Source organism: Drosophila virilis, chromosome 5, assembly GCF_030788295.1.
Source record: "Drosophila virilis strain 15010-1051.87 chromosome 5, Dvir_AGI_RSII-ME, whole genome shotgun sequence".
Lineage (NCBI taxonomy): Eukaryota > Metazoa > Arthropoda > Insecta > Diptera > Drosophilidae > Drosophila > Drosophila virilis.
In genome coordinates, this window is record NC_091547.1 from 14418413 (window position 1) to 14433114 (window position 14702).

Sequence of the window (14702 nt, forward strand, 5' to 3'; positions counted from 1 at the left end):
GCTGCTCATCGCACATGGATTTTGGATCCCGTAAAATACAGAGAGACGTATTTAAAATACAAACCCTAACAGATGCAGAAAAAAGATTATGTTAAAAGATTTATAACTGCACTATTTTCTGATATTCGAAAAATATCGATTAATGGGTTTGGATATTTTAAAGCGATTTCACTAATGTAAACGATAATTGCGTGAAGCGTTCGTCGTTTTCATATGCATTTTGTACATACCGATGTATCGATTGACTATTAACAACTCTACAATATGGCTGCCTGATTTTAATGTGATTTTTTTGGACGACGTATGCTGCTGCTTTGCCTAGTGTATGTGGTTAAAAAAGATTATTACAGTAATCTTTGAAGTGCAACAAAGAATTATTTATAAATTTGTTGCAGCGTCCGAAAACCAACATAATTGACTTAATTTATATAGCGCAATATCAAGTTACTTAGAATGTCTTCTTGCGCTGAATTGAATTAATGACAATGTAGCTTTTTAAATACATAAACAATATTTAGACGAAAAAGTCACTGTGAGCCAAATTAGTTTGTAAAAACGCGTTAATTTAGTTCCATAACTTGAAAACGGTTTTTATAAAAAAAAAAAAAATCCTATTGAGAAATATACATAGCTGCTGTGAGTGAGCGAGTGAGAAAGATACATACATATGTATGTATGTATGCATTTGCATTTCGTTGTGTAGTGTCGTCGACTGCTCGGTAAAAGTCGGTCTTTCTTTTCCACTAACACTTGGCGTTTGAAAATTAAAAAAAAAAAAATGAAATTAAGTAATAATGTGTTATATGAATGAAACAAGGCGTAAGGTAATGGATCGCGTATGACTTTCAAAAAGCTTATGTCCATGTACCGTGATTTTCTCACCTAATATTGTTTGTTCAGGAATTATTTTTATTGGTAAGTACCATGGGGTTTCATATGGCTATGGCGAACCAGCAAATCAATATTTTAGGGGGCTGCCATTTCGTTCGCTGTTTCGCTAGTTTTTCTCTTTCATTCGCTGCCGCTGTCTGCCCCCGCCTGCCCTACCGCCCGCTAACGCCCTGTCAGCCCCCGTGGCACAAGAAAATAAACTCTGCGTGCTTTGTAATAACGAGTACATTTTCTGGGCATATAAAGCAAAAAAAAAAAAGCAAAAAAAATGCCTGAATAAAGAAATTGACATAAGTAATGTATGTACATCGGTTTAAATGAAAATGTGCGTGTGTGTGTGTGTGTGTGTGTGTGATGTTAATCGTTAATGTGCATAAGTTGTTCTTTTTCGAAGTGTAATTGTGTTGTGCATATTTTCTATCAATAATTTTGTTTAATCACATTCGGAAAATTTGTAGATGCATTTGCAACAGACAACTGATACTTTGTTGATTAATACATAAGCCTTATATACACATAAGTGCATATGTATATGCACAATTATGAAAATGGTCGCGAGCTGTGTGTATATATATAAATATATATATATATATATATATATATATATGTATACTAATAATATATTATAATTAAAGGGTGTGTGACGCAAACATTTGTATGTATATTTACCTACTTGTATCGTATTCAATGTATTTCTTCCCTGTTGGGTTGAGTACTTTTATTTGCTTATTCCTGGCAAAAGATATTGTGGTCCGATCCGGCCGATTCCGAATATGTAAAGCCCTCAACAAAAAGACAGACTATGCAAAGTTTTTATATTATATTATATATACATATACTTTATAAGATCGGAGCACAGTTATAATATCTTCAACAAGCTAAATATCTCATTCTATATACTTTATATTATATTGTATTATCTATTAGTTTGATTTGCCATACAGTTTTTTAAAAATGTAAACATTTATTGGGCTCTTCTGAGAAACATAAGTTTCCAATTCGATTTTATAAGTTTATTGAATACCATGTGTAAAATCCAATCAGAAATTTTGATTCTCGTCCGATTGGCTTCAAGTTTTCATTGCTTTACATCATATTTTCAAAAGTTTTCCCCAAATGGAAAATAGGTGGCGAATCAAAAGAAAAAAAACTCGGCTCGACAGTCTATTATCATATATATATACATATATATATCTTGTGTATCAGACGTAACGGCGATGTCTTCCAATATGTACGAACTATTGGTGCATGTTGAGCAGATTGTGCTCGAGCTGATCTCAAGTATTACGTCTTTTGAGAATGTTACTTTAAAAATTCCACGCATATGTCGAGATTGGTACGACCCAATCAATTTTGAGGATAATATCGGAGTATTTGATAACGTGAAGGCAATTTTGAATTGTCGCAAGATTATGTACAATAATCGACGTAGTCGTCACCGGTTTTGTCTGATTGTGTATCTCTTGGCCGAGATCCATAACTTGCACTTGTCCGGCGGTAGTTGCACAATCCGTGGACTCTACTATCGGGACACTCATGTGGTTCGCTCGCAGAGCTACATTGTGGCAGCCAAATTGGATGTCTGCCGCATGCTGAACACGGCGCCCGTCAATCTGGGCATATTATCGGCGTCGAAAGGACTTATTGCAGGTGTGAAGTTTTGTCAAACCACAATATGCTGTAGAATTAACTATTTCTCTATTTTAGGTGACATTAAGCTGCTCATGAGCAATGGCGATATATTGGACTGCAACGTCTATTGTGGAGCTATAACATTGCCAACGGACTTTGAGAATGTGGAACGCATTGTGACAAATGCCGAAATGGTCCTGATCGTTGAAAAGGAGTCTGTCTTTGAGAGCTTGCTTGCCTGCAATGCTTGCAACACGATTGGCTTGCGTTTCATTTTGTTGACCGGCAAGGGATATCCGGACTGTACAACGCGACGCATTGTGCACAGATTGTCCGTTGAGTGCAACTTGCCTGCCTATATTCTGGTAGATGCCGATCCATTTGGCATTGAGATAATGCTCACCTACCGACACGGTTCGCAAGCCATGAGCTTCTCGTCCAAGAGTCTTGCCACACCAATGCTGCGCTGGCTTGGCTTGCATCCGTCCGAAATTGACAGTATATCCAAACGCGCTGTTGCCCTTACCAAATACGACAATAAAAAGATTCTTGATATTCTTTCCCGCAGTTACATTAGCTTGGGTGTCAGGCAGGAGCTGCAGACGCTGCAAAGAATTCAGTTCAAAGCCGAAATCGAGAGTGTCATTGATTTTTTAAGTCCTTACTATATACCCACTAAAATTAATAGGAATTTGTTCTTGTAATTTTTTCAAATGGTTTTCTGATCAAATCAGAAAACCAAAAGTTGCCTTGAACATTTTCACGCACCCAAAGCTAATATACTTAAATTTATTTCTTTAAAAGAAATGTGTTTGTATTAATATTTGAAAGCTGATTTTCTTAATTGTCATAACCTTTTCTAAGTTCATGTACACAATCTTTTTGAGAAAGTCTTGACAAAATTGTGTCTAGAGACGCATTCGCACCACTTTTCCACGATTTAACTCATAAAATGTCCAACTATTTACGAAATGTTTTAAGAAACAATATTTGAACATCACATTTGTGCATTCATGATGCACAGAAGCATGAACCATTTATAAAGACAACACTATTGGATTAACAGGTTGACAAATGAATTGAGGAATTGCCAAAAGTTATATACAATATGTTGATTAGAACACTTAAGAAAATTGTAATAGTATTTTAATAAATAATTTATATTATGCAATATAAAAGTACATTAGTATTGTGGTGTTATTATTTAAAGTCTTAATTTAAGAAGCAAGTTCCATCAGCGAATGCCTTATGTCAGGCGCTTTTGGCAGCCACCGGAACGCGTTTTAGTCTTTATTAAATAAGTCCTTAATCGATTGTTTAAGCAATTAAGATAGTTTGTATTCTTGCAACTGCTTCTCTTACAAATCTTAACCAGCGGGACGTACTTCTGAGTAGTAATTAAGAGCTTGTTGCTGGGCTTGGAGCATCTCCTAGTCGAACATTACTTTATTTTATTTTTTTATTTTCCTTCTGGTATTTGATGGCCTTAAATGGTACAAGTTTTTTTCTTTAAATTTTCGGCTGTGGTCAACTAAAATTTTCGCAAATCATTCCGAACTTCAGGTCTCAATTTAAATTGAAGACTAGCTGGTTTTTCCGCACTTCCTTGAACTTCACGTCTGAAACTATTTTGTATGTAAATAAAAGTTTGTTTAAGGTCCAACAAATTAAAGTGCCAAAAGTCCGATTCAACTTTAAACGCCCATTTCAGTCTCGTGGCGAAGAAATTTCAATTATTTAATAAACTTATCGGATGGTAAACAAAAAAGTTGTTTGCAAACGTTTTCTGTAAATTTTGTCACATTTGTGGGTTAAATTTTCACATTCGCTTATGCCCAAATTCATCGAGTTCTTTGGTAGGACTTAAAAAAAAGATTTTTAGATAGTTTGTAATATTGCGATAAGTTTGCAACACAACAGAATTTGAGCCTGAAAAGATATCAATGAAATCTTTGACCCACATTTCCAACAGGAACGTGTGAGTTTTTGGAAAATATTGAAACACCTCACGAATTACTTTGAGAAAAGCAAAGATCCTCGCTAAATGAGTTTGAGGCGGATTATTTTTTTGTCTGCTCCCATTTCCCTTTATTCTTTAAAATTGTTGCTGGCTGCTTGTTCTTCTTAATAATAATCTGCCACATATTGCCCTTTGCTTCTATTCGACAAAAAATGTTTTAAAAGCTTATTTACAAGAAACACTTGATTTTTCTATGCTTTCTTTTTAGGTGTAAAAAGTGGCTCCCGACAGATGATAGCAAATAACTCATTAGGAAATTAAATAAATTTAAGCTATATTAAACGGCAAGTACTTTTAAAGGAAGGCGTATAAGGAGAAGGTGGAGCAGCACTTGAACCACATTGCATCGTTCAAGAGATTTGGCCAAAATATGTCTACAGCAATGCGAACAACACTGCAACCAGTTCCTGAAGCCCTGCCCGCAGAAAATGTCTCCAACGGCACTGCGACGCCGGCTGCCACGCCCTCGTCAACGTCAACGGCCGCCAGCACAGCCGCTGCCAGCACAACCACGTATACGGCCAATACAATCAGCACGTCTGCGCATTCCGTGAAGGATCAGCAGCAGCAGCAGCAGCAGCAGCATGACTCAGCCAATGCCAACATTGTCTCACTGCCACAGACAACAACAACAACAAATTCGACAACAACAACGACAATGTTGCCAACATCGTCCTCGATTTCCACGACAAGCAGCACACCCGTGGCCGTGACAGCAGCTCCCACGACGAACACGAACCACGCGCACCAGCACAGCCATCAGCATCAGCACCATCAGCACGTGGCCAACAACATGGCCACGGATGGTGCCCGCCTCTCAAGCAATAGTAGCGCATCTGGAGCAGCCAATGCGATCAATCATCATCATCATCATCCGCCCGGCGGGGGCGGCGGCGGCGGTGGCGGCGGCGGAGTGGGAGCTGTCGGAGCCAGCGCGGTTAACAAGAACGTGCTCAGCACACACTCGGCCCATGCATCTGCCATCAAACAGCGAACAGCATCCGCCAAGGTAAGCTAATCCTAATCGTATTCAATCGATGTGCATTCATGGAACTGTTGTCCGTCCAGTTATAAGATCACGCCAACATATATCTGTGCCTAGGCTCGGTTCGGTATCGGTATCGATTCATGTACACGTCCAATATTCTTGTCCAATTTTTACATCCGTCTTTTCTCTTACTTCTTGTTAATGTGCATTCATCTTCATCGTGCATTACGGGTACTTTTTGCTCTGATTGTGTAATATTCATAAAAAAAAAAAAAAACGTGGCTCTACTCGATTGGAATCGGGCGAAGGGGTTCCTATATGAATTAAGTGTAATGTTGACCTAGGTCATGCTTGAAATTGTGGCCTAAATGCATCGTCATGACTAAGAGATATCCTATAAACAGCTCCGGATTGCCTAAACCGGATAGAGGAATCTAGAGCATATATCAATAGCCGGTTCCATCTATCCATGTACATCTTTTAGAGATGGACGCGGGCCATCTCCCGTGCCCCTCAGTAAATATAATACTATGTCTTATAGCTCATAGCCTAATATGAATTCCGGAATATAATGTCATACGAATTCTAGAAATAAGTTCTATTAATAGCCCAATTAAGGGCATAAGGATGTTTATATACCAAATCATAGGGTTTTAGCTTAACAAATCAGTTTTTATTTAATTTTGCAGAGATTAAGGGGGAAGGTATCGAAAGAAGTATTCCCAGTGAAGTACTCCCAATATGTGTTCCCATTTCCCAAAATCGATTATTATCGATATTTTGCGAATGTTACGTGATATCGACAAAAATGATTTCAATGTTTAAGAATCCAGCTTTTGTAGTGTGAAATGTCTAGCCTAGATTCTATATCTATATTCAGATATTGACCAATATTTGGTTAAGTCAGGTCAAGTTTATTTCCAATCATCCTATCAGAGCTAAAGACACACAGATCTGGAATACTTTCGATGCCTTTCCCATTTCCAATATGGAAATCCTGCTGCGAACTGCTACTTCATACCAATCTTGGTGTACTTTCATATTAAATATTGTCAAGGTTCCTTGTAGAATTGCCAAGGTGTGCAGTAGGGATGCCACCTCAGTGGAATATTCCACGGGCGGGAAATGGGTGAAAAGTATTACCTTAAAATTCGAAGCGACAAACTGAAAATGGGCCACATCGGTAAATACCCGCTAGTCTTATCTATAAATACAAAATAAGATTTAAAGAAGAAGCCGAAGATTTAATACGCTTAAGGGCATTTGCTTTACGGGCTTGAAAATGCATATGTGAGAAAAGTAAAGCTCGCGAATTTGGGAAAAATATTTAAAAACAGTATTTTTCAATACAAAAATAATTGTATGATCGCTTCTTCAATCTTGATCAAATTTGGCCCATAATTAAGCATCATAGTTAAAATAGTGACTGGAAAAATGCTGGAATACAATTAAGAATCTATCTATAACCTATGTAAATCGTCTTATAGTTTTTAAAGCGTATCGACTAGTCGGATACTGTCAATATCATGTTAAATACTTGTAAATTGGATCATATCAAATACAAGTGCAAGTGTAATCGACAGAAAATGACTAAATAGAAGAAGCAAAAAGTATAGCAATTTAAAATTATCGTTACTTTTCTTCCATTCTCACTCGTTTCTTCGTCGATTGATGGATCATAAAAGTCAAAAGCCTTCGGATCGGATCTTTTGCTACTTTGTTGAAAACTGCTTCGCTCTGCACATCAGTTATTTTTGTTTGATTGCCAAAGCTCGCTCGCTCTCTCCCTCTCTCTTTCTCTCGCTCTCTCTCTCTCAACGGAAAGCTTAAACTTTTTTGAGTGTTTCTGTTCAGGTCGGTGTGTGTGCGTGAGACACATGTCACATGAACACGCATACACGCATACATTTGAGCGCTGCATGGCAATACATTCAAATGTGTGCGTATATATGTATGTACATTTTTTTGTTTTGAATCATTCCCATTCTGAATGACTCTGAAGATCATGTAAATACATATATACAGTTGTATGTATGTACATACATCCAGTACACACATACATTTAGTTAAATTCATACATAGTATGTACAAACGAGACACAACAATTTTATAGGGTGTGTCGTTCTTAGCGTTGTTGCTTTTCGCTTTAAGATTAAACTATGGCCGTCCGGCACAAGCTGCAAAATACAATTTCTGAGCGAAGCGCGCTAGAACTTATCCAATATGCCGCTCGGCACCGCACAGCCAATGGTCGAAAGCTTGTTTTAGTATTAAGTTCCACTTCATTCGTGTGGTCACTGTGTCGCGTTCGCCGTTGTCGTTGTCGCTGTCGCTGTCGCTGTTATTGTTCGACGCTCGCCAACGGTACTGTTGTTATCGACAAACAATAGTTGTTAGCAATGAAATTACTTGAATATTTTAACTTCATTGTCATTGCTACTTTCTCGAGGCAGGGCTTACAATTTATTAAGATATCAAATGAATCTGAATTCAACAAATTTGTCCCTTTGTCCCCAGACAGAAACAATTTAGCTGTAGTTAGTTTAATTCAAGTGCATGCGTACGCTGATAACAGAATAATTCTGTATGAAAAACTGAAATTATAGTTAAATGTTAGTCGCTGACTTACATATGCACGTGCAGCATACATATATGTACATACATATATATGCATTATCGGGTAATTTGTGTTAAATAATGGTATTTGTTTTGTAGCCTCAGCGAAAGCTTTGCTGCTCAGATGCGACTAAGCCAAACCAATTGCGAATGATAAGTTAATTTAATTATAAGGTACTTACATATGCACATGACATACACACACACAAACACACGCACACACACACACACACGCAAGCAAACATATACAGACATTTTAAATATAGTATGGTGCAACAAGCAGTAAAACAAAAAAAAAAAAAACGGATAAAAATAAAGAAAAATCGTCAAATTCCTATACAAAACATTGCACAGACAATAACATGCGTGTGTGTGTGTGCGCGTAACTTTGGATTCGCATGTGTGTGTGAGTGAGAACCAGCAAGTGAAGCTTTAATGCAAACGAGCTAACCAGAAGAAAAGCAACAACAAAAGTGATTAAGTAAATGAGAAAAATAACAAGAGGAGCAAAAAATAAAAAAAAACAAACGTGCTGAGCTTTTTTAAACTTGTGTTGATACAAATGTGGGGCTTCATCGTCTCTGCTTCTATTTCGGTTTGCGTCGTCGTTGTCTCATTTATCTCTATATTTTTACGTTTACGTTTACGTTCGGGCGTGCGCGAGCGCGACTAACGCGTTCCACATCCATAAGTGTGGAATGCATTTGTGTGTGTGTTTGTGTGTGTGTGTGTGTGGAACTTACTATCAAAACGGTCTCAAGCTTAAAAGCTTTACAACATGCAAGCATTCATCATGTATAATATATATATAAAAAGTTAAAAATTGCCTGTATGTGTGCGTGGGCGTGTGTGTGTGTGTGTGCCTGTGCGTACGTTGGTGTGTGTATTAGAAATGTGATACTCAGTGGAAAGATAAGACAACGTTGTTGAATTTTTGATAGAACCCATCCATGAGGCATGTGAGCCTCAAGCTTATTGCAAAAAATTAAGATAATTTCTGTGTAGGAAACAATTTATAATAATGCATGTGAAAAATATAAAATGTGTGTGTAAATTAACTGTATTCAATATATGTACATTTGCTTTGCAAGATGGACAACAAAGTATCAGCTGCTGCAGCCATTGATATGCACACATGTTTTGCGTCTATACATACATAGGGATATACATACATAGATCAAATTCACAACTACATACATATTCGCGCGAATTCAATGCTTGCTCAATTCAAATAATTGCAACCTCTTTTGTACGGCGGAGAATACGCGACGCGTAGAATGCTTGTTGTAAACAAATCGAATTTCTGAAAAGTTGGCAAATACAAATCGCAATATGGGTCAGACCTCCAGTCACAGGCAAACCCAAACCCACTCGAGTCACAACAACAATAACAAGGAAGAGCCCGTCGCCGGGCAGTTTGCGAGCCGCCGCACCTCAGCCCGCAAATCGAAATCCTCCTCCAAGCATTATGCGACGCTGGTGCAGCAGCCCCTGCACAAGGATGAGCTATCCATATTGCGCGATTCGCTGCTACGCAACGGCAGTATTATGCGCAAGAACATGTCCGATCCCCAGCGCCGGCCGGTCACCATAAGCGAGCTATCGCCGCCCCAGCCGCAGGCGAGCGTCGGCTCGCAGGATTACGTTGTCGGAGCTGCGGATAGCAACAGCACCACGAATCTGATTAGCTTTCAGCTGCCGGTCGATTGCAGTGCCAAAGTGGAGGATGTGTCATTGGCATCCGCATCGGCATCGGCATCGGCTACGGCGGCCTCAAAAGAGACTCGCAATGAGTTCTACATTGTCGGCGATGGGTATCACAAGACGGACTATTGCCATTATCGTACGCCGAATGGAAATTTCCACAAGCTGCCATCCGACTCGTTCCACAAGATGTCCGAGGGCTGCTTTGTGCGCATGGCCGACGGCGTGTTCCGGCGCCTCGAGCTGCCCGCCAAAGCGCAGCAGGTGTCCTGTCGCGCCTCCAAGCTGGGCGATATTTCTGGCGCGGACAGCAACGAAAATGGCCTCGGCGCAACCAGTGTCAAGCGACAGCTGTTGAATTTCCTCAAAAGGTCAAAGAGTCACACGCCCGCAACAATTGCCAAGCTCCAAAAGGACAAGGATGACGCGCGCCTCGAACGCAAACAACGCCTCTCGAACGCCATGCGACAAAAGGCGCTGCAGCTGAAAACTTCGTCGGCGAACACGCCCAACAACAAAATCGTTGTCACCATGATCGAGAACGGTGGACTTCCAATCGTGGCCACCAGCAAAGCCGACCGACCCAAGTGCAAGGACAGCGCCTCCGTTGCCGCGGAAAAGGCGCGTACTTCAAGGGTATGTACTGAACAACGTGTGGGGGATATATTTGACAGAGTGTAGAAAGTGTTTTCAAAAAATATGCATATCTAATCAATAAGTTATCGATGAGTATGCATATGCAATTCTGCAAATGTAATTGATATATCGATTCAAGCTGATGCAATGTATCGATATTTTCAATAAGATTGCGAATCCCTTTTTGAACGATTGTGAAACCGTTTAACTGTGTCCAAGAATAATTACAGAATGCACATATATAATTCTTAAAAGAAATTATAATGCTTTTGTAAAGAAAGCTAACAAGCCCATAAATTCCCATTTATATTCTTGATCAGCTATAGATACATATTAAACATATCGAATGTATCGTTTCCTTTTCGATATCTTGCCCTTTTTCAATGATATCGATAAATATGGTGTTTACACAGGGGTATTTAAGCATATATAGCCTAATTCCACTATGATCCAAAAATGTTACATTTTCAAACTTCACATTTTGGTGTTCCATTGGCAAGTGTACGTTGACGGTAAAATGTGAGTGACAAATGTACATAAGGTCTGGGCAGATACTATATCCTGCGACGTGCCCAGTCAACGGGATGTAAGCGGACCTCTTTGGGTCTCTTTGTCAATGGTATTTTAGACTGTTGGAAGAGCCTTATTCTGCTTTTGGATAGCATAACCCCAGAGTAATCCTGATGTATCTATTCGTAACGCATTTCCCGATTAAAAACTAATTAATTAATATAGTGTATATATGTAGATGCCACGCTTCGTAAGGTTAAATTTAAAATGGATTTTCGTTAGAGTCTGTTTCGATGGAAGATGGACTTAAGGAAGCTTTAGCTCAAAATATTTGATATTATTTAAATAACTGTTAAATAATTAATCACAAATTGGGTATTGAGATTTGTTGGCCCCATTTTTATAAGATTTATGGAATTTTGCGCTTCGTGCTCGAATTTATCCTCAAGATAAAGCTTTCGCTTTGTCAACTGTAATTGGTGATATATTATTACAATCAGGATAAATTCGACTGCGATATCCATTATGTATATATTATATTATATATCTTAAGAGCTATATAGTTGCTATGGCAATTGAATATTACCAACATCTGACAACATCACATCATGTTACAGCTAAAGGAACAATGGAAAACTTTCGTTTTTTCGCTCAGTGTAGTACTCGTATATCTCATATGTCTTATATGTCTGCCAGTTTAATCCAATTAATCTTCGAACTTAAGTGATCGTAATCGTTTATGTTTTGTTTTTGTGTTCCTCTGGTAAATGCTTTTCCCATTCTATGTTGTTTTTATTAAGTTTGTAAATGTCCCGCAAGTGAAACATTTGCCTCATAACCAAACCTCATACACAATCCAAAGTTGTTGAGTTTTGTCATCGGTTTTGGGCATTGTAAAAGAACTTTAGACTTAACCTTTTGATTTTTAATAACAATGCTTTTCTTTTGATTATTATTTCTATTTAATTTCAGATAATCTGTGTTCATGCAATTACCCTATACCTAACACAAAACCGATTGCTCTTCACACCCAGCAATATATACGCCATTTTTATAATTTTTATTTTTAGTAAAAATAGGAAAAATAGGGATTCATTAATCCATTGCACGGCTTGATGATATCTAAAAGATAAGACTCGATAAGAAGAACAACAATCTATCTAGAAGATGATATCGTAGACAACAGGCTTTCGTTCTTTTACCATAATAACCTCTATTTGACAGCTAGTCTTATCTGAATGCAAACGCGTTGGAATGAGTACGCGCGAGTTGCCAGATAATCATTCGCGTACTCTTATTCGTTTCTGTTAATATTCTTTTTTCACCCGTTTTCCTTGCCTTGATTTATTTTAATTTGTAATTCAACTGAATATTTCCAAGTGTCTTATTGATAATTTCCCCAATGTTTGTCAGTATTGCTTTTTAAAGCCTGTATCTGTAACAGAAATTCGTAGATAGATAATTTATTCAATTGTCTTTCAACAATATATAAGAACAACTGACAAACTATTGGGACGATCCAGACTTTGAAACTTTCTTAAAACAATAGAAATCTTTTTGCGGAATCATTATTTGATTCATAAAAGGAAGAGTATTCCAGATGAGAGAATACATTTATTTTTTTTAAATAACTTTGTCAGTTAAATTTATCTTATAAGTATGTCACAGGCAGAAGGAAGCATTTCTAAACATATATAGATAATATATGTTAATACTAGCTTGTATTCTGGCCTGGTCCCGGCCCCATCTGCCGCTCTCCTTACGCAAGGTTATATTGTAGATATGTTTTTGAAATTAAGTTTGAAGTCCATTGACTTAGGAACCACAAATTGGATACAATATTTTAAATAGTTTCGTGGTGAGATGCTTGAAACCGAAATAAAAGCTTTAATCCGCATTTAGCATCAGAAAGGGGTGGATTTTGCGAAAGTGTGAAAAGGCTAAAATGAAATTTCTGGGGTGCAGGGTATCTCCTCGTCGTGCAGGCCCGAATTTAACTTAGCTTATAGCTTATTAAGGACAATAATGTAAAAAAAAAAAATCTGTGCACAGATTTTCCGACATTTGTTTCCACTTTGTGGATTTCCCAACTGTGAAAAGTTCTGATTTCTCGACTGCGACTCATCCATCAGTTTATTTGTCTGAAAGGACAAATAATAATTGATTCCAGTTTGCAGAAATATGTATATAAATAATCTTAACTCGGCGATATCTCGATCGAGAACATCTAAATATTTTGAGACAAAGTTGTTCCTACTGCAAGAATCTAAAAAGAAGGAAATAATATAAACATATATACGTACATATTCATGTTTACATATGTATGTATTTCTGTTGTGCTTAATGAATGAAGCTTTGGTTTTATGCATTTTTGCTTAACCTTGATTAATTTGCCAAATCATATTTACAAAAAGATGTCGCATTGCAAGTTGCTTATTGTTAGTTTTAAAAGTTTTGACGCTTAATTGAAATACTCTGCAGAAGCTCCAAATTTCGCACACAAACTTGTCTGACACTGTTTCTGTGTCAGGTAAGCTAACAATTCTTTCTCAGCGTTACGCTCAGGTGATATCAGTTTGCTCTTACACACACATGCACACATGCGTAAATATCCACATCAGTCGCGCACACATGCATACTTACACATAGTCATGCACACACGAGTGCTTCAGACTATAGTGCTCGACTTGTAGATGCCCCGCACCCAACTCCGAGCATACATTTTCAATTATATATTTACAAATTCCCACTGGCAGGTATTTTGAAGTTCGTGCCTAGTTGTTGGGTTTATTACTTTAATGTTAAGGGAATAAGAAACGGTATTCTGCGTATTATTCACGTTTATATGCCTTCTAAATGCACATGCACATGATACAGGGTATTAAAATCAGCGCACCAAACGAGCTCTTTGTCAAGAATAGACAGATACGGTGGAATTGAAAACTTGTGTGTGTGTGTGTGTATGTGCTGTTTGTGGGTGTGTGTGTGTGTGTGTTTAACTGTATTTGTGACTAACGAGTGTATATGTGTGCTGTGTGAATGTGTGTGTTTATTAGTGTTAGCGTGAGTGCGCGCGGAACACACTAATACCAGTGAGCGCACCCCACTAAAAAGCGATATTCGCTTGCGTGTGTGTTGTGTGTGTGTGTGTGTGTGTGTGTATTGAGGCCGACTTTTCTGTCTCTGACTCTGCTGTTGCTTGGCGTGAGTTGTTGCTGGTATTGATACTGGAAGTGCTCGTACTCCAGTTGCTGCTGTTACTGTGGCTAAAGTGGCTGTTGGCTGTTAGCTGCTGAGCTGTCGCTGTAGCTGTCACTGCCTGTTGACTGTTGGCTGGCGGCGTTTACGTCAGAGTTACAAACTGTGCTAAGAAATCTTATGAGTGTATACGCATACTTATAAACATGTAATATAAATACATGCAAGTGCAAGGCTCTAATTGCAGACCGCGTGTGATTGATAAGCTCGGCGATAAAGAAACTACAGTGCAAATTTCAATTTTTACAAATTGAAAAAAATAAGCGATGAAATGTTTGCTTTTTTCTTTTTCTTCCATAAGTGAAAATTATTTTATTGTCTGAGTGCAGCTTATTTACTTTACTATGTTCTTGTGCTCCAGTGTGTGGATGCAGAGATGTGAATGTGTGTGGAAGTTTATATATGTGCGCGTTAAAGCTTTTTCTCTCTCCGAACTGAACTGAGAAG

At 38.1% G+C, this 14702-nt stretch overlaps 2 protein-coding genes across 5 annotated transcripts in view; both read left to right on the plus strand.

The window, feature by feature from the left end:
- Window positions 1-290: 290 nt before the first annotated feature.
- The window catches only part of par-1, a 32623-nt gene continuing 18211 nt past the window's right edge, over window positions 291-14702 (plus strand). Inside the window, exons 1-2 of one of the 4 annotated variants that reach the window (XM_032436937.2) lie at window positions 291-915; window positions 4752-5552. In XM_032436937.2, the coding sequence (XP_032292828.1) occupies window positions 4914-5552 (639 nt within the window). In that variant the 5' untranslated portion in view covers window positions 291-915; window positions 4752-4913. Of the gene's footprint in view, window positions 916-4751; window positions 5553-5575; window positions 7896-8246; window positions 10488-14702 lie in introns of those variants that run through there. The other 3 variants (XM_015173842.3, XM_032436938.2, XM_015173839.3) reach the window with 3 other exon arrangements.
- Window positions 2109-3228, plus strand: mei-W68 (meiotic W68). Its single transcript, XM_002049904.4, has 2 exons — window positions 2109-2541; window positions 2599-3228. The coding sequence occupies exons 1-2, from the start codon at window positions 2109-2111 to the stop codon at window positions 3225-3227; spliced, it is 1062 nt and encodes a 353-aa protein (XP_002049940.2). The 3' UTR covers window position 3228.